The sequence below is a fragment of the Eulemur rufifrons genome, chromosome 12 (assembly GCF_041146395.1).
Source record: "Eulemur rufifrons isolate Redbay chromosome 12, OSU_ERuf_1, whole genome shotgun sequence".
In the NCBI taxonomy this organism is placed as follows: Eukaryota; Metazoa; Chordata; class Mammalia; order Primates; family Lemuridae; genus Eulemur; species Eulemur rufifrons.
In genome coordinates this window covers 8,231,867-8,255,440 of record NC_090994.1, presented here as the reverse complement: position 1 = coordinate 8,255,440, position 23,574 = coordinate 8,231,867, and the positions used below count along the sequence as shown (strand labels likewise).

The 23,574-nt window shown below is 46.5% G+C and overlaps 1 protein-coding gene across 1 annotated transcript in view; it reads right to left on the bottom strand.

The window, feature by feature from the left end:
* Positions 1-23,574, bottom strand: part of PEBP4 (phosphatidylethanolamine binding protein 4) — a 188,324-nt gene that overhangs the window by 81,236 nt on the left and 83,514 nt on the right. The window contains exon 4 of the mRNA XM_069485139.1: positions 6,636-6,734. Within this exon, the coding sequence (XP_069341240.1) occupies positions 6,636-6,734 (99 nt within the window). The remainder of the gene's footprint in view (positions 1-6,635; positions 6,735-23,574) is intronic.

Genomic DNA, 23,574 nt, shown 5'->3' with positions numbered 1-23,574 from the left:
GGTGTGTGTGTGTGTGTGTATGTGAAAGAGAGAGAGAAAGAGAGAGAGAGAGAGAGAGAGTTTTCTGCCTGATCCAGGAATTCTCCTGGATGGCAGAATTGGTTTCCATAACGACTTTCTGATATAAACATATTTGATAAAAATAAGTTAACAGCGGAGCTGAGTTGGAGCACAGAATCTGAGTGCTGAGGGAGAGAGTGAGAGAGCGAGAGAGAGAGAGACCTCCTCGAAGAACAGCATTTTCTTTCTTTTTCACTCCTCCTAGTCAGCCTTTCTATACATGCTTGCCATAAACCAACTAAAGAGCTTTGTTTACCATGTTCCTGTACACACTGGCTCCCTTCCTGCCTGGATACCTCGCATTCATATTTTCTCTCTCTCTTTCTCTCTCTCGCTCTCGCTCTCTTTCTCCTTAGTTACCTGAAGCACTACAGTATGTATGGGATAATATGATAAATTCATTTCCAATTCACTGCATTATCCCTTGAATATTTTAATGACTCATTGAATGGAGTAAAAAAAGCTATTTCAAATGAACAATTATGCTGCATTAGTCTAAGGGCTGATTATATTTAAACACTGCTCACATGGATAACAGGACACAGCGACCTCAGCATACGAGAGCTAATTTGGCTCTTATCTCCAAATAATTTCACATCGCAAATTACCATGAAAACCTAAAGGCCTTTAAAAACATTCATCAAAAGATAATATTCCACTTTGTAGCAACATTTTATTTAAATTATTTTGAATGGGAGCGAAGGCATCTCTGGGGTGGGACAATGACAGGAGAGTGGGACTGAGTGATAAGGAGCTGGCGAGGGGTGCTGGCTTGTGTTAAAACTAGAGGTGGGAAGTGTTAGGGAGAAAAGGGCTACTGCCCTTGAACATGGGGCGCACGCTGTGGGCCTGACCACCACTTGCAGCCCAGCCCGTGCCATGGCTGTGGTCTGGGATGACTCCAGGGGGCCCGCTCTGGTCCAGGGGGTCACAGGTCAATCCCCAGAGGCGAGAAGATGGGACTGGCTGCCTCCCCGTCTCGCGCCCGACTGCCGCCTCCACCAAAGCAAGCCTGGGTCATGCTAGGCCTCCAGGCTGGGCCTGAATCCATCTGGACTCGGGGTGAGCTGTGTTGGGCACTGCCTGGAATTTTTACTTTGCAAAACATGAGTCCAATAGTCTAAGGGATGTCAAAGTGAGGGGTGATCAGGGAGAGAAGCACATTGATTGAGGTCCTACAAGTCTGTGTCAGGAGCCTTACTCTCATTGGACCCTGGGAAACAGATTTCATTATCATGCCCATTTTAATGGCGAAGAAACTGAGCCTGGAACCCACTCTGGGTCATCTGACCCTAAAGTCCAGACTCCTTTCCCTTCACAGTGGCTTCGTACAAGTCCGGTTTATAACTGGGGCCACCTCTGCATTGTCCCCACCGGCAAATGCCCTTGATGGCCCATCCATCTGACCCTACATGCTCTCAGGGAGCATAAGTCATGCGTTCCAGCTGTTTATTATGTAAAATGGACCCTCACCGTACAGGTCACTGCATGCGCAGACAACGGCACGGTATCGGCGGTAAAATGGAAAATACAGCTCTAAATAAATATTAATCCCGTTTCCTTGGGTTGACCTCTTCACCTGAACTTGTGGTCCAGATAAAGATTGTTTATTCTGTTTATTGCTAGCTGGGTTCTGAGTATGCAGAAAATCACATTATGTAATTATTCCTATATGTATATTTAAATGTCAACAGTATCCGCTGCTCCATTGATTAGGAACAAGGATAGACGTTTGCTTTCTATAGCGCCTCTCTCCAGGGAGGCTTCTCCTCTTTGCATATGTAATTTCCTTTTTCCTTGTCTCCACCCTGAAGGGTGAGGATGTCCGTCAGTTTTAGGGAGAAGTTGCCGGCTCAGGGAGGTCAGGCGACTTGCTCAGTAACGGCCGTTCACTCCGGCACAAGTGTCTTGGCACTCGCTAACCACACAGCTAGAGAGCGGGGAGCTGCAACCCTGCCCTGTTTACGGGGTTTCCCATTTGTCTTATTCACCTAACACACTTAGAGGTCCTTAAAAACATCTCTAATTACGGAAAAATTTAACCCTATAGAAAAGTAGACAGAATAATGACCCTTTAGAGGCCCTTTTAATTCAACCCAGAGTTGGTTGCATTTACAGTTGCCAAAGGCTGAGGGCACTGAATGAAAGGGAAACATGAACTTGCTGGTTTCCTTTTCTTTCTTAAAACAAAAAAGATATTCAGGGCAAATTTTAGAATCATTGACGGTTTCTAGGAAGATTTTCTTTTTTGGAAGAAAAAAGGTACTCTTGTCTCCTTAATTGTTCTTAGCGTTCTTTGTCACCAATCATGATATTCTTTGTGGAAAGTATTAATATACCATCTTCCTGTGTTCAATATTCCCATTAACAATAAAATGTCTAATGAAAATGTCTGCATGAAAAGCCCTGAGCACTAATTTCAGAGACAAATAAAAGATGAACCAATAAGTGTTTCTTCTGAAATGAATGATGCAAATTAATTGATATCTTAATAAGCCTTCAGCGTAAAGATTATTAGTTAGATTGAATCAGAACTGAAGAATATCTTGAAGGAAAAGGTGAGGACATCGGTGGGGGAGAAAGATGTTATCTGTCAATGTTCTGTTATAAATCTCTTTTGCTCGATGAGCAAGTTTCGAAGAGGGGGCCAAGAAGGACAGCATGCCTTATGTCTGAGTCCCTCCTGCCTGCTCTAGTCTGGCCAGGTTTGGGGACTGAAGCCTAGTCCTGTTCCTGAGCTAATGGGAACCCACAGGTATAGGATGCTCTACTCACAGGAAGCCCCCGCGGCCCCCGTAATACCACCACTGTGCTGCAGACTCCTTCCTTGGTCTCTCTAGAATAGAAGCCCTGTGCAGGCAGAACCTGCCTCTATTTTGTTTGCATTTGTAACTACAGTGTAGCTAGATACTCGACTTACAGTGATGATAATAACTTAATAGAAAGCAATTACACAGGGCTTACTATATGTTCTGGGTATTGTTCTGAGCACTTTACTTAAAATAACTCAGGTAAGCTTCATAACAGCAGTGTGAGGTAGGGACTATTACTATCTCCACTTTACAAGTGAGTCTATTGAGACACAGAGAGGTTGAGCAACTAGCCCAAGATCACACAGCTATTAATGGTGGATTAGGGATTTGAACCACAGCAGTCTGGCTACACAATCCTTGCTCTTTTTTTTTTTTTTAAATAGGGTCGTGCTATGTCACCCTGGGGGGTCTCAAACTCCTGGGCTCAAGTGATCCTCCTGCCTCAGCCTCCCCAGTAGCTGGGACTACAGGTGTGCACCACAATACCTGGTTAATTTTTGTATTTTTAGTAGAGACGGGGGTCTCGCTCTTGCTCAGGCTGGTCTCGAACTCCTGACCTCGAGCAATTCACCCGCCTCAGCCTCCCAGAGTGCTAGGATTACAGGCGTGAGCCACCGTGCCTGGCTAACTCCTAGTTTTTATTTAGGTTGTCTACAGGTCTAGAGCTTTATCCTACTTTATGCCAGACATTGCCAGCCTCTCTTTCGAGAAGGAGATGGAGAGGCTACAGATGTTTCCTGTAATCCTAAGAACTGGTTGCTGTCCTATTTCAACCTGGATACCCTGTCAAAAAATTATCCCTCCTGAGAGGTTCTGCTGGCCATGGCCTGGTCCACCATCCAATCAGACCTGCACCCCTAACGTCAAGGCCAGCCTAGGTTCCACCAAGTTTGCTCCTGTGGTCATTGTGACTCATGGGGCCATCACCATGCTACAGCTGCAGTGACTTTATGGGATGCTTTCTTGCTGAGGCTGCTTGGATAATGACGATATGTAGGGTGTAGTTTTATGAGGTTCAAACCACTTACCAGGTGTGTTTTATTTAGCAAGATAGTGTTCCCTGGAAGCATCTACCTACAAACAGTTGTCAGAGCCCTGGGAGGAAGCTGGCGGGGGTGTTGGGGGAACCGCAGAGATGATGTTTCCCATCTTACAGAGGGGGCGTGGTGGCTCCTTGTCACAGTGGAGTCGATGGGAGAGATCGCAGGGCACAGCAGGAAGGGCGTGTGGTTTGGAGACGGGGCTGTGGATTGAAGACTCACTTCTATAACCTGCCAGCCAAGAGGCTGTATTGTTCACCCCTCTACGTTGCCTTCCCCACCTATGAAATGGGGATAGCGCCTAGTTCACAAAGCAACTGCAAGCTTCAAAAGTTTCGAAAATGCTTTTCACTCAAAAATCGTTCCACAAAGGAGTGATGTGAACAATGACCAAGGCCTCCCAACACTGGACTCTGGGTCTTCCTTCAAGCTGCTGACTCCTGGATGCTTGTTAAATGTGGATGGTTCTCTTGAGACCAACTGAAGTGCAAGTTCAGCGGGCACGGTGGTGCCCAGGAATCTCCATTTTAACAAGCTCGCCTACTGATCTGAATGCCCTCTACTGTCTGAGACCCACTCAGCAACCACAAACAGCAACACAAAGGAAGTGCCCTGGGTTTGATTCGAGCCCTCGCTTCCTTTGGTCGAGGTCCAGAACCTGAGATCTAAATGAATTGGGTTGACACGGTCTCTGGCTGGCGGAATTTGGAGGCAGGTGGCCGGGGCCAGTGGCTGTAGCTGCCACTTCCTGCCGGACACTCAGATGAGGGGAAGGGGGTGAAAATGCGAGTGAAGCCCAAGCCTCCTCCGGCCTGAGAGGGAAGGCCGAGGGCCGCACCCGGGCAGGTGGCCCTTGTAAGCTCCGTGGCTTAGTAGCCTTGCCTGACAGCTGCCACCTGCCACCCGCTCCACTTCTAAGCTGGGCTGCTGAGGCCAAACCCATGTTTGCAGCACAGAGCTCATGGGAAAGGTCCGTCCTGAGTATAGGGGCGAGGGGGTGGGGAGTGAGGGGCCTTCGGGCTTGGCAGAGAGCAGCCTCACGGTCCCAAGGCCCCTCGACTCTGAAATCATCCCATCCATAACTGCTCTTGCACTCTGGCCTCTGAAATGCCCAGTAGAGCCCTGTCGCAGGAAGCCCTGGGTGCGGGGGGCGGACTGGGAACCTGACCTTCAGAGCAACACTGCTCTCTTGAGCGTTTTACCCCCTGTGACTTCCAGGGAGGCCCAAGCCCAGAAAATGGCAATGCCCTAGACGGCGGACGTCGGGGGAGATGCGGTGTCTTCCTTTGTTGTGCCCTCTGCTCCCCTCCCTACCCCTCTGTGTGTCTGTGGTGTTACCAGAGCTCTTCGCCAGGCTGGGTGCTTGGCTGGGGAGGCGCATGCAGTAAGAGACCTGCTGCTCGAGTCTCCCCCGAGGAAGCCCCTTCCAGGGCCACAGCTGCTAAGGAGGGCTAATGAGGGCTGTGCACCTGAGCTTGCCGGGAAGGGCCCGGGTCACGGGGCCACGGGATTGTTGCCAGGGTAACTCCCCTCACCCCACTCAGTGGCTGTGAGAGTCCCTGCCTTGCGCAGCAGAGTCAATAGCTAGTTCGCACTGACACCCCTTCCTCTGCCCATAGCTCTAAAGGAAAAACACAAACTCCTTATATTTGTGGAATTCTCTGTTTTCCAAAGTGCTCTCAATGTGTTATCTCATTGGCTCATTAAGACAACCACACAAAGTCAACAGCACGATTCCCATGTTGTGGACACAGATGAAATCCCAGCCAGAGGTCAGTGAGTTCGTAACCAGCCAAGATCCAAACCAGACCCAAACTTAGCTTTTCTAGTTCTGGGTTCCCACTGTCTTGCAGGGTTGATGCCTTTGCATGCTCTTTGCAAAGGCCGTCCGCGGGCTTTCTAGGCATGGATTTGTGAATACTTCGGGCTAGTGTGCACTTCCCCAAAGTGCACTGCCAGGCGCTCATGAACAAAAGATTCCATAATCAAGTGAGACTGGGAAATAAATGCATATTATACAGGGCATATTACGATAGCAAAAGCTCCAAAAAGCACTTCAGTGAGAAATCGGATCAACCCAGTCCAACCCAGAGTATCCAAAACTTGTCTGGCAACAGAGCCTTCTCCTTTCCCCCCACATAACACCCACCAACAATCCACCGAATCTGACGAACCTACTCTGCAAAGGGTGAGCCAGGCTCCTTCGCAACTATGGTGACGACAAAGACACAAAGATGAGGGGCAGTCACTTGTTCCTGCACAAAGAAAAGGAAATCGCCACACCTCTTCCCTGCCTCTGGCCCCATCAGGACAGGACCGCACAGAATCACCTTGGTGCCCCCAAATCCAGCAGTGTGCTGCAGCCAATGGTTGAACTTTCCGAAACTGTGTGAGTCAGTTGTTACATCACTGGGAGCGTCAAATAGACCACGGTGGGAGGATTTATTTCTACCATAAAAATCAGCAAACACTAGAAACCAGGGTTTTCCCTTGTCCCTTTGTCCCGAGAGCTGGCTTGCCAGTGTACCCCTAGGCCTGGGCCATTTTTGAAATTGTTAGGAAACTTAGGAGGGCTGTGACCTCTGAGCATTGGGGGCAGCCTGACACAGCAGCCCTCGCTCGTCCTAGTCTCCAACCCTCCTGAATGAGAGCCGAGAACCACACGGAATGAGAACCTTCCAGCCACCCCACAAGAGTCAGAAAGTGCCTTGTGGCCGCTTACCTGGATGTCCGTTACTAGCCAATGTCTCCAGAATTTCCTTTTGGGTTGAGACCTGCTAGGGGCATCTGGGTCCACCATCACCAGCATATACCATGCGCCCTGTAACACACACACCAAACAGTAATGTAGCACCCTGGCTAGACGTTTGGTAGGGAAATACCAAGGGGACAGACTCTTCTTTTACCACCATCCCAACCAAGAATGTCTGACCAGCCACCGGGGCTCCTACCCAGTTCTTTCTTTTCATTTCTCTTGTGTCACACGTTCATTCAGAGAAGTAGACAGCAGGATTCTTGGCTTTCCCTTTGTGAGGAAGAATAAATCCAACAGGCATATTTATTAAGGACCTGGGAGTCCCTAGCACCATGCTAGGAGATACGGAGGAGATAAAGAAACCTGAAACAGGGCTTCTGCCCTCAAGAAGCTTCCAGAGGCTTCTGCTAATTCAGCAAACGTGAGAACTCACTCTGTGTCAGGAACGATACCAACTGCAAGGGACACTAGGATTCATTCGTGCCTTCAACAAGCCATTTCCTGAACACCTAATATTGCCAGCAGCTGTTCCAGGTGCTAGGAAACCAACAGAGCACAAGACAGTAAGAGCCGTACTTTTAGGAAGCTTTTATTCTAGGTAAGAGACACAGATGATAAAAATAAATAAATAAGCAAGGAAAAGTCAAGTTGTCATTAGTGCTATGACAAAAATAAAACGGGGTGGGATGAGAGGTGGTAAACATCCCAGGAAGAGGAAGCAGCTGCCACAAAGGCCTTCAGATGTGCAAGAGGTCGGCTTCGAGGAACAGAAAGAAGACCACTGTGGCCAGGGACAAGCAAGGGCGAGGGTGAATGGGGCAGGTGGGAGAGGTGCCCAGGGCCAGGCCACAGAAGGTTTCCTAGGCCTGGGTGAGGAGTGGTAATTGATTCAAAGTGCAGCACAAAACCATTGCAGGATTTTAAGCAGGACAGGGATATGCTCTGATTTATGTTTTTTAGGAGACTGTTTGGGCTGCTGGGTAGAAAATGAATGATTGGCGGAAGGCCAGAGAGGAAGCCAGGAGGCCAGTTAAGAGACCCTTACAAGTAGTGTAGTGAGAGATGATGGTTCCTTGGACCAGGATAGTAGCAATGGAGACAGAAACAAATAGATGGATTCGGGAAGTATTTTTAGATAGAATCAATGGAGTTTGTTGATGGATTGGATAGTAGGGCAGGGAGAAAGGGGTGGAGAAAGAGAAATTAAAGATGATTCCTGGGTTTTTGGCTTGAGCACCTGGGCCAATTCATGGGACAGACAAGACGTGCAGAGGAGGATGTTGGAAGGGGCTCGCTGAGAGTTCTGTTTTAGACATGTTGAGTTTGAAATGCCTCTCAGAAGATAATCCAGTATGTATATCAGAGTCTGCAGTTCGAGGGCGAGATCAGGACTGGAGGTATAGATTTGGGAGTCACTGACATTATAGATGATCTTTAAATCTGTAGAGCAGACACAAAGAGGAAAAGAAGTCTCACGACTGAACTCTAGAACATGCTAACATGGAGAAGAAGGGAGAACCTGGGAAAGGGCATGTGGAGGTCAGAAGGTGAGGGGAACACCCGCAGAGCAGGTTCATGAAAGCCAAGCCAGAAAATGTCTCAGGGAGGAGATAGTGACCAGCTGTGTCAAATGCTGCTGAAAGGCAGGGCCAGATGAGGACACAGATGTGGCAACTTGGAGATCACCCTTATCTTGACAAGGCCAGTTTCAGTGGAGTAGAAAGAACTGAGGGTTGATGGGAATAAGTCGAGCTGAGATGGGAGATGAGCAGCTGGAGATGGCTACGAAAGGTGATAAGAAGGGAAGTTCTGGTGTGGACGGCTGAGGCACGGAGTGGCCGTTACTAGAGAAAAGGAAAAGTCAAGATATGTTTTTACGAAGAGACAGATGATAGGCATCTCTGCAGGCCAGTGGAAATGATCTAGGAGACAGGGAGGTACATGGCAGAGGGGAGGAAGGGGGTCATTGCAAGAGTCGACTCTGGAAGGCGGGAGGGGACAGGACCCAGAGGAGGGCTGGGTCTCAGGTAGGAGCAGAGGACACGGGTTCGGGTGCAAGAGAACTGGAAGATGTGCTGGTGAGAGAGGATGAAGGCGTCTTCTGATTGCTTCTATTTCCCAATGCATCAGAGGCAAGGTCACAGAGGAAGGGGGATTATAGGAAGTTTGGGAACTGAGAAGAAGGTGTGAAACAGTCATTTAAGAAAGTGAGAACATGAGTACGCTATAGGCATAGAGTAGGGCTACTAGGTAATATTACGTTCCACAGTTGTGTGCTATTTAGCTGTTCAAGGGCAGGCGTGGAGTAAGCAGAGGGGTGCGATTAACTTGGATGGGGGCTTAGACCGGTGAGTGCGAGGGGAGAGAGGAGAGTGAGAGAGAAAGAACGGAGGAAGAGAAATAAAGTCCTGGCCTCCTCTCGATAGGGAGAGATGGGGAGAGATGGGCACACTCACAATGGCACTAGGAAGTTCTAAGTGCTTGAGTAGAGGAGCATCTACCAAGTACTGAGGGAACAGGCAGGAGGGAGTCTAAATCTCTCTATCTCAGGAAGGCTTCAGAGTTATCTTTTGAGCTTGATGTCCAAGGTTGAGCAGGTAATGGACCAGGAAAAGGCCACTCTGGGCAACAGGAATGGCTTGTGCAAAGGCATGGGGGTGTTTGGAGAATGGCTGGGCCATGGGGCGTCTGAGAACGGGTGGTAGGTGGCAAAGCTGAAAAGGTTTTTGGGACCAGATAACAGAAAGCCTTGCATGTCATAAGTCGTTTAGAATTTATTATGCAACGGGACCCACTAAAATGGTTTGAACAGAAAACTGACATCATCACACGTGTGCTTTGGGAAGGCATGTGATGAGGATGGAGTAAAAGATGAAAATCAGAGAGAAAAAAAAAGACAACACAAAACCCTGATAACTGTGATACTCTGAAGAATCACAAGGCCTTCAATTCCAAGAGCAGTTACAGAGCTGGAGAGAAAGGAGAGAGCCCACAGCCTGAGGTGACTGCCCAGGCTGACTCTGATCTGAGATTCTATCTTGGGCAGCTCGGAGGCTGATGGTGCTGTGCGTATTAGGAATAGCAAAGTCAGGAGACAGCGAGACGGAGAGTTTGGTGTTGAAACTTATAGGCAGAGGCACCTTTTAATGAGGTTGGAGCTCTCTCAGACTCAGCCAGTGGACATGGGAAGGTATGAGACTATCGGGGAACTCGTGGAGTGACAACAGAAGAACAACTACACTAGAACTTGGGAACTCAAGGGTGGGAGGGAGGAAGAGAGTGAGGAGAAGAGAGTTAGGAGGACAGCCAGGGAACCTTGGCGTCCGTCAGAGACACAAGAAGGGGGGAGGTGTTGTCAATGTCACAGCTATCAAGGGAGATGAGGACCACAAAGAGACCATTGGTTGTGACAATGGGGATCACCCGTAACTTTCCACAAGTGAGTAATTTAAAGATATAAATACTGATTGTTGCATTTCAAGATCCAAAAGAAGCAATGAACCACATACTAGATGCTATAGGAAATTAAATCAGACAATGTGAAGATAAGCCCAAGAAAATCTCCAAGGACTCAGAAGGAAAGGATAAAGAGATGAAAATATTAGGGGAAAAGAAGGAACATATGAGAGAGAGAGAGAGAGACACACACAGAGAGAGAGAATAATCCCAATAGAATCCCAGGAGAAAAATGTATATAGTATTTGATACATCCAAGCATTGGTTCTAACTAAAGTAATAGGAAATAAAAAGAAACCAAATGTAAATACAGCAAAAGATGAAATAAAACCATCTACCCTCTTTCTTTTCCTTTTCTTGCAAATAACATGATATCTACATGAGAATCCAAAAAAGAATCAACTGGAAACAAATACACTAATAGTGTGTAATGTAAGCAGTTACAAATTGTACTCAAAACCAGTCCTTTCCTACATACTAATAGTAGTCATAAAGTATACTTTTAAGATCCCATTCACAATTGTAACAAAACATGTAAAATATCCAAGAATAAGCTTGGAATGAAATGCAAAATTATAAAAAGAAAACAAAAACATTATTGATGTATATAAGAAAGAAACCTGAATAGATGGAGAGAGACATACAATGCTTTTAAATCAAAAAAATAATTTTGCAAAGATGTCAATAAACCTTCAAGTAATTTGTTAATCTTGCATAATTCCAATCAAAATCCTAAATAAATGTTTTGGAAACTTCACAGCATTGTTCTAAAGCTCAATAAATGCAAAAAATAGGTAAATAAAAGAAAAAGATTTAGCCAAGGCAATATTGGTAAAGATAAAATAGGTATGGAATTGATTTTGTAGATATTAAAATACATTATAAAGCTACAATAACTAGAACAATATGGAGTTAATTTAGGAAAAAATAAGTAAAGGAAGCAAAGTAGAAAATCCAGAAAGAAACTCAAGTTTTCAATATATGTGTGTTTAATATATGATAGTTGTCATTTAATGATATTTACTATATGACGAAGTTATTTCCCCAGATCAGTGGGGAAAGAATATATTTTATAAATGTTATTGGGAAAATTGGCTCACTATGTGGAATAAATAAACCTAGGTCTCTATTTATTTCAGATACCAGAAAACTGCCATATTTAAATATAAAAATGAAAAACAAGATTTTAAAGCTGATTAATAACATTAAATTTATGCAATGAAGTACTCTATAGATCTTTATATACTTGTATGAGAAGATATCTATAATACACTAATTGTGAAATAACCAAGTTACAGAATAGTTTTCATGATATCATCTCAAATGTGCAGGGAAACTTTATATATCTAACTATATATATATTTATAGATATATTTGCATATGCATAGAAAATGTCTGGAAAAATACATACCAAACTGTTAACAGTAAATGGCATGAAAGGAAGATTGATATATTTAACTAGATAAAATTTTGCATCTTTTATATGGCAAAAAATATGAAAAGTAAAATTCAAGGACAATAAATTTAGGGTAAATATTTGCAAGATCTGTGAAAAAGGGTTCATATCTTTAATATATAAAGTACTTTTTAAAATCAATAAGAAAAAGACTAATAACCCAATGGAAAAATACACAACCAACATGAATAGGTAATTCATAAAATAAGAAATACAAATGATCAATAAACACAGGAACAAATATTCAATTTCCTAGTAATAAAGGACATGCAAAAAATAAAATCCAATCTTTGCCTATAAAACTGACACTTTTTTTATGTTTATCCTTAGAGTTTTTAAGGTATGCAGAAACAGTGGGTAGAGTACAAAATTCTATGTACCCTATGATCTCACTGTCTTTTTAAAAGAAAGGAAGAACAAAAACATATAGCATATGCATGTATACTCCCCCCCATGGAAAGAAGACTAGAAAAATAGGAAGTTAAATGTTGACTAATGATCCCTAAGTGATGGGATAATTACAAACTTTATTTTCTTCTTCGTGCTTTTCTGCATTTTCCAAAGTTTCTTCAATAAAGTGCATTGCTTTTACGCTTAGAAAAAAAGATTTGTACTTAAAAAAAAAAAAGTCACTGTAAGAAGTCCCAGAACCCTCATTCTTCTGTTCAAACAATAGCCAGGGGAATTCTCAATGGCAGGCTGTTCTTCCTTCCCCACCCCTACCTCTCCCCTGGGAGGAGGAAATCAGCCAGATTCCTTCTGGCTGGTGAAAAACTCATTTCTGACCAAGGCAGCCTATCCTTTAAGCATGGCCAAGAGAGAAAGATGTGCATCAACACTTCCAACACGGGAACCGTCTCTAGGGATTTCTGTATTTGCCACATGTCTACCCGCCTGGGACAGAGATTGTTTACACTTCTCTGGGGCACCATGCATGTCATAGGTACCCATGAATGCTTGTTGCACCGCCGCAGGCTGGCAGAGCTTAGCTAGTTCCTTCTCCTTTTTGGTTTATTCTTAAAAAATCAGGGGGCTGAGCTGCACAATCTACTTTCCCTCAGGTTCTAACCTCCTTTTGGTGGATTCTGAGATGTCTAACATACTGTGAACGTAAGCCTGCTTATATGACCCAGCAAGTCCACTTCTGGGGATTTGTCCGAAAGAATTACAGTCAGGGTGTCACTGCAGCACTATTTACAACAGCCAAGATGTGGAAACAATCTAAATGTTCACCACTGGATGAACGGGTAGAGAAAATGTGATATATACATACAATGGAATACCATTCAGCCTTAAAAGGGAAGGAAATACTGCAATATGAAACAACATGGATGAACTTTGAGCATACTATACTAAATGAAATAAGCCAGTCACAGAAGGACAAATATTGTGTGATTCCACTTACATGATGTATTTAAAATAGTCAAACCCACCGAAGTGGAGAACATAATGGCAGTTGTCAAGAACAGGGGAAGGGGAACATGGGGAGTTGCTAATCAATGAGTATAAACTTTCAGAGAAGGAAGATATGTTCTAGAGAGCTATGGTACAACACTGTGCCCATAGTTAACAACATTGTATTGTGCACTTAAAAATCTGTTGAGGGTAGGCCTGGTGTGGTGGCTCATGTCTGTAATCCCAGTGCTTTGGGAGGCCAAGGTGGGAGGATCACTTGAGTTTGAGACTAGTCTGGGCAATATAGCGAGACCCCGTCTCTACAAAAAAATAAAAATCAGCCAGGTGTAGTGGTGTGCACCTGTAGTCTCAGCTACTCAGGAGCCTGAGGTAGGAGTGTGGTTTGAGTCCAGGAGTTTGAGTTTACAGTGAGCTATGATTGTGCCACTGTACTCCAGCCTGGGTGACAGAGCCAGACCCTGTCTCTCTTTAAAAAACAAAACAAAGCACTGTTGAGGGTAGATCTCATGTTAAGTGTTCTTACCACAATGAAATAAAAAGAAAGTAATCCTGCTTGAAGAAAGCGGGATGAAATCCAAGTTCTTTCCAAATATATTGCACATCCCAAAAGCCCGGCAGCAGGCTCTGTTGGTGAGACTGTGGGAAACGAGGCTTCATGCATTGCTGTAGAACGCACAGTGGGGGCAACGCGCCTTTTGACTCAGCAATCCTTTTTCTGCGATTTTTCCCTCTAAAGATACCTGCACACATATGAAATGACTTGTATATAAGCTTATTCATTTCAGCCCTGTATGTAATCGCAGGAAATAGTTGGAAATAGTTGGAAATAACTCAAGTGTCCATCAGCTGGAGATTGTTAATAAACAGTGATACTTTATAACTGTAAAAAACAATGACGACCGCTAAGATCTGCTATGAAAAGCTCTCCAGGATAAATTAAGTGAAAAAAGCAAGGAGCAGAACAGCATATCTATTGTCTTACTTTTACATAAGAGAGAGAAAATTAAGATATTTCTTCACATTTGCTTGTAGTTGCATAAACAAACTCTGAAGGCTACTTAAAAAAAACTAATAGAGGCTGTGGGTGGCGGCAGCGATATGCTAGATGGGATAGAGGTGGGATGGAGACATCTATATGCATGTTCTATCATATTGATTTTTGAGCCTTGTGAATATTCTACCTGCTAAAAATAAACTAAGATTATAAAATAAAGTGGAACGTATGACAATCACAGTGTTATCTTGGAGATGTCAGTCTCCAGGCTCTCTCAGTGACGCTGAGAGGAAACGTGGAAGGGTCTTGTCCTTTTGGGGCAAGGAGAGCTCAGGGAATTCTCATTCCATTTTTAAGGGTACATTTCAATAATTTTTTTTTGACAATTGAGTTGTGCAACCATCATCATAATTTAAATTTAGAACATTTCCATCACTCCCCCCCCAAAAAAAACCTTGTGCCCATGTGCAGTCATTCTCTGTGCCCTCCCCCAGGCAACCACTAACCACTACTTTCTATAATCTCCTTACTGCATTTCCCGGACATTTCGTATACATGGAACCACGCAATATGTGGTTTTTTTATACTGGCATCTTTCACTCAGCAGAATGCTTTTTCAGTTCATTCATGTTATAGCACGTATCAGTCCTTCATTCCTTTTTATTGTGGAATAACATTCCATTGTATGGAGAGACCACATTTGTTTGTCCAATTGATGGGCGTTTGGGCTGTTTCCACTTTTGGGCTGTTATGAATAATGCCGCTGTGAGCATTTGCTACAAGTCTTTTGTGGACATTTGTTTTCCGTTCTCTTGGGGAGACACCTAGAGTGGAATCACTGGGTCATGTGGGACATTTCTGTTTAACGTTTTAAGAAACTGCCAAACTGTTTTCCAAAGTGGTTGCACCATTTTACAATCCCACCAGCAGGGTATGAAGGTTCCGACCTCTCTACATCCTTAGCAACACTTGTTAGCGTCTGTCTTTTGGTTACAGCCATGCTAGTGTGTGTGAAGTGGCATCTCGAGTTTTTAATTTGCATTTCCCTAGTGATGCTGAACTTCTTTTCATGTCCTTATTTACTATTCATATACCTTTGGTGAAATATTTATCAATTTTTTTTCCATTTTAAAATTGGATTATTCATTTTATTATCCCAGAAGGAATTTTAATAGCTGTGTCACACTGGGAGTCAGGGAAAACGGGGCAGCGGGGTGAGTGAAAGCAAGGAGACGGCGAATATTCCCACAGGTGGAGAGCAGGGGCTGCTGGCCGGGAACCCTACTCTGATCAGCTGTCAGCTACATCCTTGAACTTCTGGCCTCATTCACGATCTGTATGTGGGGTTGTCCACTTACTACCGCTCACCATGACATTCCCACCCCACCTGGAAATGTCCACCTCAAGGACAGCCTGCACCCCGAGCTGCCACTGCAACCCAGGTGAGCAGCAGCACCCCTGATGTAGACTCCCCCAGGCCCCTGCCCCACAGGCCACCTTCAGAGACACAGTGGAGCCCCACAGTCTGCCTCGCAGCCTGTCTTCTTCAGTCAAAGCCTCCCCCGACCCCCACATTCCCAGACATCGGTCCTCTACCACACCGCTATGCCTGAAATGTTCTCGTCTTCTTTGCCTCTGAGCCAGTCCTCTAGTCCTCCCCCACCCCCAAACCCTTCCATTCTTCCCTCTGGAGCTGCCACTGCGTAACAAGCCATCTCCCCTCCACCCTCTCTCTCTCTGTCAAGTGCTCTACCTCCCTGCCTCTGCCCGGCTCCCCCTCAGGAGCCCTTCCCCCAGCACTCTCGCAGCCGGTGTGTGTTCACTCATGCCCCGGAAATCCCAGGGTCAAGAGGTCGGGCAGGTGTCATTGCTCCCTGTTGCCATGTCCATCTCTGTGGCACAGGCCATTCAACTCTACATCTTCCTTCTGTCTTTGTTGCTGTCACCTGGGACGGCTTGGTTGCTAACTGCTCACTCATCAAAGACAATGGCGCTGGCTCACAGGCGTCTTCTTGTTCCCAAGTCCTGCTCTTATCCTGGTGACTTCAGCAAGCACGTGGAACACCACCCAACACCATGGCCTCCCTTGTTCCTGGGTCTTTGCATCTCCGCAATCTTTTCCTCTCTGTCTCAACCATCAACTTCCGGAGTCACACCCTGAAACTTGTCATCCCCCTAAACTGTTCCACCTCCAAAACTCACTAATTCTGGCCACAACCTCCTCTCTGTCCACCTTGCTTCTTCAACTATGCCTACTGGGACTAACCTCCCACCTCGGGGGGACCGCCTCACCACCGGTGACTCCTTTCTCAGAGCCCATCAACTCCCTCTTTTCTTCACTTGTGTCTTAATCAGCTTAAATGGCCAGAACCTAAAGTCTTTTGTTCCTCTGTCATTGAAACATTTCCCTGACAAAACCCCAAAGCCGGGTAAACCCAATTTCCTTTCCTTGTGTGTGTGGGACCTGAGCAGTGGCCACTGCGGGAGGAAGTCACATCACTGGGAAATTGGCTCTGCCCTGTATTTCTGGTCACCAGCTTCATTATGGGCCCTCAGTACTGCTCTGAATTGCTCCAGTCAACCTGCTCTCCCACTCTCAGTAACAACTTTCCAAGATCTCAAACCTCTGATACCCTAAAATCTCCAACCTCCCCTAACTGCCCCCAACCCTCTCTTGGCAGATAACTTTCTCAACAGTAACTTCTCAGAGAAAATGGAAGCCTCATATAAGTTCTTTGAGATCTGCTTCAAGGCCTGTAACCCCCTGTGCACCTGCCCCGTCCTCTCCTTGTCCTCTCCAGAATTATTCAGCCTGACCAATCCTAAGCCCATCTCATTCCCTGTCTCGCCCATTCCTTCCCATGAAAACTGCAAAGAATGTCCTCGCCCATGTTTCCCCTCGCCCCCTCCACCTCCTCACCAAACCTGGTGGCTTCCCAAGTGGCCCTGCGTGGTGTGCCCTGCCTCTTGTTTGCAGAGATCTGTGAGTATAACCTTCTTCCTTCATCACCGTCATTTCCACCTGTAAATCCCGGGCACATTTGAAAACAGGGCCCTGACTCCTTAATGCTTGGATGTCCACCAGGCCCATCTGAGCCTACAGGAACCTGGGAAGAGTCTAGCACACCCTGTTAGGATTCTGATGGGATTGTGGGAGTGGCCTGTTGCCTTCAGCACTCACTTATTCTTGAATGGGAGACAGAGCTGACCTGACCAGGTTAGTGTTCACGGTCAAGTTGGGTGGAGAGCCATTTTCTCCAAGACAGTGGTCTCGCCTGAATATTAGAATCACCAGGGGAGCTTCTCAAAGCTACCAAAGCTGGGCCCCACTGGGGGAGGTTTTGATTTAAGGGGGAGGTCTGCAGTGCAGTCCAGGCGTTGGTGTTGGTTTGGAAATTTCCCAGGTGACTCTATGCAGTGTTAGGGGCCAGAACTACAATCCTGGAATCTGGCTCCCCAAAGTCCCCGGCCAAATCCACCACTGCTACAACCTAGCTTTCTTTCTTCCTGCTTGGTGCACCTAGCTCAGGGAAGACCACGTGTCCTCCACATAAAGAGGGCAGACTTCCCCCGACCTAGCTAGGGCCCCTTGGGCCTTAGCTCGAGATGAAGGGGCTCGAGTACCCAATCGAGAAGCTCAAGTCACAAACACAGTCGCCCTGAGCTCCCACTATTCATGATCATGTTGGTTGGAATACAAATTTAGCCCAGAGTGGGCTGGTTGTGTTTGAGCCTCCCCCACAAAGTTCTGTATGGGAAATCTAGTTAAGAGCCTTCTTCCTGGGGGAGGCTGAGTGTAACAGCTGCTCCTCGCCAGGGCTGCCGGGCCCACCAGGATGCAGGCTGGGTGCTGCCCCTTGGGCTCAAAGCCTTTCATCCCCAAGGACGGGCTTGCATTTCAGGCCGGTGTCCAGCAGGCCAGACTTTCTCTCCACAGCTGCTGACAGAGATGCGCCCTGGGCTGTGTGGACAGAGGCACCTCCACCCAGGAGCCGGGCTCACGTCACACTCTGGCACCTTTGGAAAGAGGTCTTGTGTAGTTGCCGTGGATCAGCTGTCCTCCTCCCTTGCCTGCCTCTACTCTAGAAGCTGGGAAGATAAAATACTGGACTCCCAGCCTTTACTGCCCTGAGGCCAAGTTCTGGCCAAGAAGATGTAGAAGTCTCTGAAGAGCGATCTCTTCCTGAATAAAAGGCGAAATCTCACTTGGACAAAATCCTTGGGGTCTTTTGCCCCTTCATCCATTTTCCTTCTTCCTGCCTAGAAGATAGATATGATGTTGGATATATAGCAGCCATCCTGTGACCGAGAGGAGACACGTGTGAGGCTGAAGGCCTGTGTGCTAAGGAGGATAAAGTCTGGAAAGACGGAAAGAGCCTGGTCCCTGAGCTGCTGAACCAGCCCAGCTTTGCCAGCCCTTAGATCTGTTGTTGCATGAAATGAACCAACTCCTTAGGCTCCCCCAGTAGGGATTTTTCTCCTTGCACCCAAACACATTCCTATGGACACATATGTCAGTTTTGGCAAGTGGGTGCCAGAGTCCAGTCCTCAGAAGGGCAGCCCAATGTCGTGCCAAGGTTCTTGAGTAAACGACAGAGGACCTCGATGCTAGCCCCAGTTGTCCTATGTACAGGCTGTGCGTTTATGGAGTTATTTACTCTCGCAAAGGTGTAGTTTACTGATCTGCAAAATGGCAAGAATACCTGTCTCACACAACATGGTTATTCTAAAAATAAAATGAGTTGAAAGTGTGAAAGTATTTTTAAGACTGTGAAGCAGCGTCTAAGGGTCAGGTTTTGTTATTGTGAACAAACGGCACCAGCATTTGTTTCCAATGGTCCCTGGAGCAGCAGTTACCTTGACAGCCGGAAGACTTCCTCCAAATGGTGTGTCTCCAGCTGCCTAGAGCCACAGAGACTGAGCTTCTCAACATCTCTCGTGGCCCTAGGAAGAGGCGGCCACAGAGACACTGTAGCCCTTGAGTCCCTCTAACTCTCTCCGTGTCCCCAGGGGGACAGAGCTTGCCTTGGAATGGGACTGATGACAGAATCCTGGAATCCTAGAAGGAATAGGAGCCATGTTTCCTTTATGGCAAAGTTGGCAAGAATCATCTTACCAATTCCACGGGCTCCCAACAATGGGTGTCCCCCACTCTCCTGGGAATGCCGCTTGTTCCAGTATTATGGCTTATACTGTTAGAAAGCACCGTGCCTCATGGAGCCAAAACATGTCTCCTTAAAACTCACACTTCCTTCAAGAAAGACATTAGAACAAGCCCCGTCCTTCTTGCACGTGGCAGCCCCTCAGACACTCGAAGGCAGTTATCACATGCTCCCGTGACCTTCCCTTCAGGAGAAAGGTCCCAGTTTCTTCAGCTAGTTCGGCTACCTGAGGCGATATCCTACACCCTGCCTTGAGGGGTTCACGAGCTACTAAAGGAGATAGACGTGTAAACAGCTATGGTAGGATGATGTGTCGCACTAGGACCCAGGATGGAGACACACACAAAGGGCTGTGGGAGCCCAGCGGGGGTGGAGAGTGGGAGGTAAGTATGTAAGAGGAGGCGGTGTTTGATGAGGAATAAAGGATGATTTTGCAGGGCGAATGTTGGGGTCTGTGGTTGCAGATGATATGGGTCCGTGTCAGTTAAGGCCATCAGTTGGTGTGGCTAGAGTCACATTTCTGGGAACAGGGGGCCACTGCAGGGAAAATCTTCCAAACAGAGATTATTATTTTGAGTCTACAGATGGAAACATCGGGGCTCAGAGGAACTGGGGATCTGCCTGAAGCAATATCCTTTAGTGATGTGAATCCTACGCAGTCGCTGTGTGGCCCTGGGCACGTTGCCTAAGCTGTCTGGGCCTTTGGCTCATCATCTATAGGATGGAGATAATAATAATCATAATGCTTTAAATGAATTAGTACATCGCTCAGAACAGTGACTGGCACATGTGATCAATAAATGACAGTCACAGAGAACAAGCAAATGGCTTCTCTGAGATTGAAAAATCATGTCCCTTGTCTTCAATTCCACCCTGTTCTCCCTGCACAGAAGGGCAGGCACAGCTCAGGGGGCAGAGGGACAGATTCAGTGGTGACTTTTATTCACATCAATATGGTATTTGTTTGTGTGCTGCAAATTCCTGCACACTTAGGTCTCTGGACACTTGTGAAATTTAAAACATCCATCCTACAAAGACGGACTTGTTGGCAACATGTTCTGCCAGCATCTCTGAATCAAGTGCCTTCTGCCACTGCGCTGCCCAGTCCTCTGGGGACAGCTGTCCCTCTAGCATCTGCCTGCTCAAGATGGCTAGGAGAAGGAACGCTCTCGTGGGGCTCAATGGGCCCTGGCTGCATGCCAAGGGGATGCAGGCCGGCTGAGCGTTGAGTTCAAATTCTGGTGAGCTCACTGTACTCTGTCCCCTCCTCAATGCCGCTACTCTGTTTCCTGGGGCCGCTGCGACTTTTCTGTCTTAATAAAGCTGAGGGATTTATTTAAATTTCAAAGTGTCATCCGCAGCCAAGCAGGCAGCAGACATCGCTACATGTCGAATGATGAATTAAGAGATCCATACTGCATGGGAGGGAGAGAGAAGATGAAACTGACAGAAAAGAAAGGGAAAAAAGAGCTCCTAAGCAACAAAGGGTGTGGATCATTTCTTTAACTGAAATAGTAATGGGATGAATGTCTCTATCTCCAAAGCTACTTTCGTGTCTACCACCCTAACCAGTTCCTCCTCTGACTTAACCTATTTCTGTGAATGGCATTGCCATTTTGTCAGCCATCAAATTCAAAGTATGAATCATCTTTCGACTCTCCTCTCTCCATTCATGCCCAATTCTTATTGATTTACAAGTTCAGGGTCTCTCTAGGATCCATTCTCTCCATTCCCCATTCTCTCTGACACCCTTGGGCGAGGTCTGTGCCAGCTCTTGCCTCTACTATTTCAGTGGTGTCCTAACTGGCCTTCTAACCTCTGTCCCTGCCTTCCTACTCATTTGGGGCCTTTCTACAATTAGAGTAACTAGTGGCGTCTTAATAAACCAACTCTCTGGGGAAAAAAAAAAAAAATCAGGCCCTGATTTGTAGCGTTTGCTCGTTTCTGTGGGTAAATATTCACACCATGTTCCACCCAGGCTACCAACGTGAAGTCACTGGATGCAGAGTTGGGAAGATGTGCAGAATTGGCTCTTGCAAGCCTATTACTACCCCATAATCTTCCTAAAGGCCAGCTTGCCACAGACTCGCGACATAAATATAAACTTTATGACCCGGTTTGAGAACCTCCACAGCCGGCTTGTCCAGCTGACCCCATCAAACCCCTACATGTGCCCACACAGACTGGGGATGTTTCTGACCTCCGGTGTGATTCTTGCTTTGCAGGGTCTCTCTGTCCACCAGAAAATTCTTCTCATTATTCAAGACAGCTCATCTATGAGGACATCTTCCGAGCCCCTTGAACCAGAGACAACGTCCTTGTTCTTTGAACCCCGATAGCATTTGCTTGCACTTGCCAAATTCTGCTATGTGTTTGGTTATATGTGGGCTTCCTTTGGTCTCTCTTATTAGATTATTGTTTTCTTAAAGGTGGAACTATTATTTGTTGCTCCCGAAGTGCCTTGCGTATTTTCTTGCACAAGTAGGTGCTTAAGAAATATTTGTTGAAATGAATTTACCCATTTCCTCTGTTAGGCTAAGACATTGCTGTTTTGACGTTCTAGGAAGGGGGAGGAGATTTCTGGCCCCAGAGCTGGACAAGCCCCTTGTGCTGCTGGCCCTGACACAGCGTCACTTGCTATGGAGCCTGTCTCGGCCAGGGGGAGCTGAAGCCTCGAGACTCACTCACACACTCCACCGCCTCCCAGGGAGTCAAGCTCAGCTCAGCAGACCTAACGCCCCCCTCCATGGAAAACACTGGTTGGATTGGCTCCTGGCTGGGGCCGGCAAATTTGGCATCTGCCTAAAAGCTGGGTCTGGCCCTCAGCTGACCCAGAAAGCCTTGGCGGTTGAGCCAAAGCCAGGGCAATTCTGCTCCGCCTGGCGCTGAGCTGTGGCGTGGCCTCTTCTGCTCCCGGCCTAAGCCACCGCAGTTGCCAGGGCCCCTAGTGTGAAGGAATTTGAGTTCTAACTTTAGGTGGCTACATGGCTGATGGTTGTGTTTGTGAATATCTCATTCCTACTTTGGTTGCCCAGCTGGTGGGAACAGAACGGGTAGTCATGGGACTGTCATCATGTGCTGTCCAGGTTAACATGTAGCATTTCTATTACTATTAACAGACTTTCTGCTCCTCACTCCATCTGTTCTCTGAAATAATTGCAGTTGTACAGACCATGCCTTCGCTACAGGCAAGCTCTGGGGAAGAGGATAGTGCTTTTATGAGAAAAAAAAAAGTGTTAAAAAATAACAGCAAACATGAGAAGAGAGTGGGAATGGAGCTAGCAGCAGGTTTCCAATTTCTTTCGGATTCCGGCCTGCAAAGGTGGCGTTTTTCACACTTGTAGGGGATGACCAGGCCCAGCTAGATGGGGGTGAGAGGCCAGCCTGGTGGTTCAGCCTTTTAGAGGTGGTGTTGGTCGCCATAGGATTGGGTCCTCGGTCGGCTACCCAGTGAGGAGGTGCTGGGGAGGGGTGGGGCCCTCAAGACGAGGCAGAGGCTTTTCAGACGGTGTGGCACGGTACGGCCTGCTCCGTGGCTCTAGCTGGGATCGAGGCCTGGAAGAAATGCTGGTGGATCAGGAAGGCCTGGTGGGGAGGTGGAGGCTCTGGTCTGGGCCTCTGATGTTCCATAAACCAAACGGGAGGGGTTAATCTCAATGACCCCCTTTCTTAAAGGGCTTTTAGGAGAGTAAGTGGGTTACTACAGAATATTAAGAATTCTTCTGATGGAGGGTTAGGAGAACTATAAAGGATGATTAAGACTTGGTGTGTGAAATACAATAGCTACTAAAAGCACAAAACAAATACGTGTGGGTTTGAAGCGCTCCGATTTGTGAGCATAGCGTATGGGGGCTTCTGTCTTCCCATGGGTGCTAAACAAGGCATAACTGTGAGAACCACAACCTGATGGGCCCTTGTGATTTCTTCTGGCACCTTCCCTCCCACTGCCTGGCTTGCCCAGGGGAGGGGCCCAACAAGTGTCGCATCTCATCTTATGAAGCCGAATATGGTGGCCTTACCCTCCTCGCCCAAACCCCCAACAGAATGGGGAGGAGGAAGGCTCTATTGAGCTTTTTAGGAGTGAAATTGATGAGGAAAGAAAGAGATGAATTAAGGGAAGACAGCCATGTGATTTCTAAGTCTTCTTCCAATTTTAAGGAAGTGTTTTCACTTGAAAGAAACCCACAGAATGTGACTGGTCTGTTGTAAATAAGACATTTGTTGGGGAAATCTTTTTTTTTTGGTGGGACACTATACTATTCTCCATACCCCTCAAAGGAATTTTTAGAATTCTGGAAAGGCTCAGAGAATCAGAGGAATCATATCTGATGATGGTTACAGTGCAAAACATTTTCCAGGTATCAGATAGATTTTTGCTGTCTTCTTCACTTCCAATTACCCTCTAAACTGATCAGCATGTTC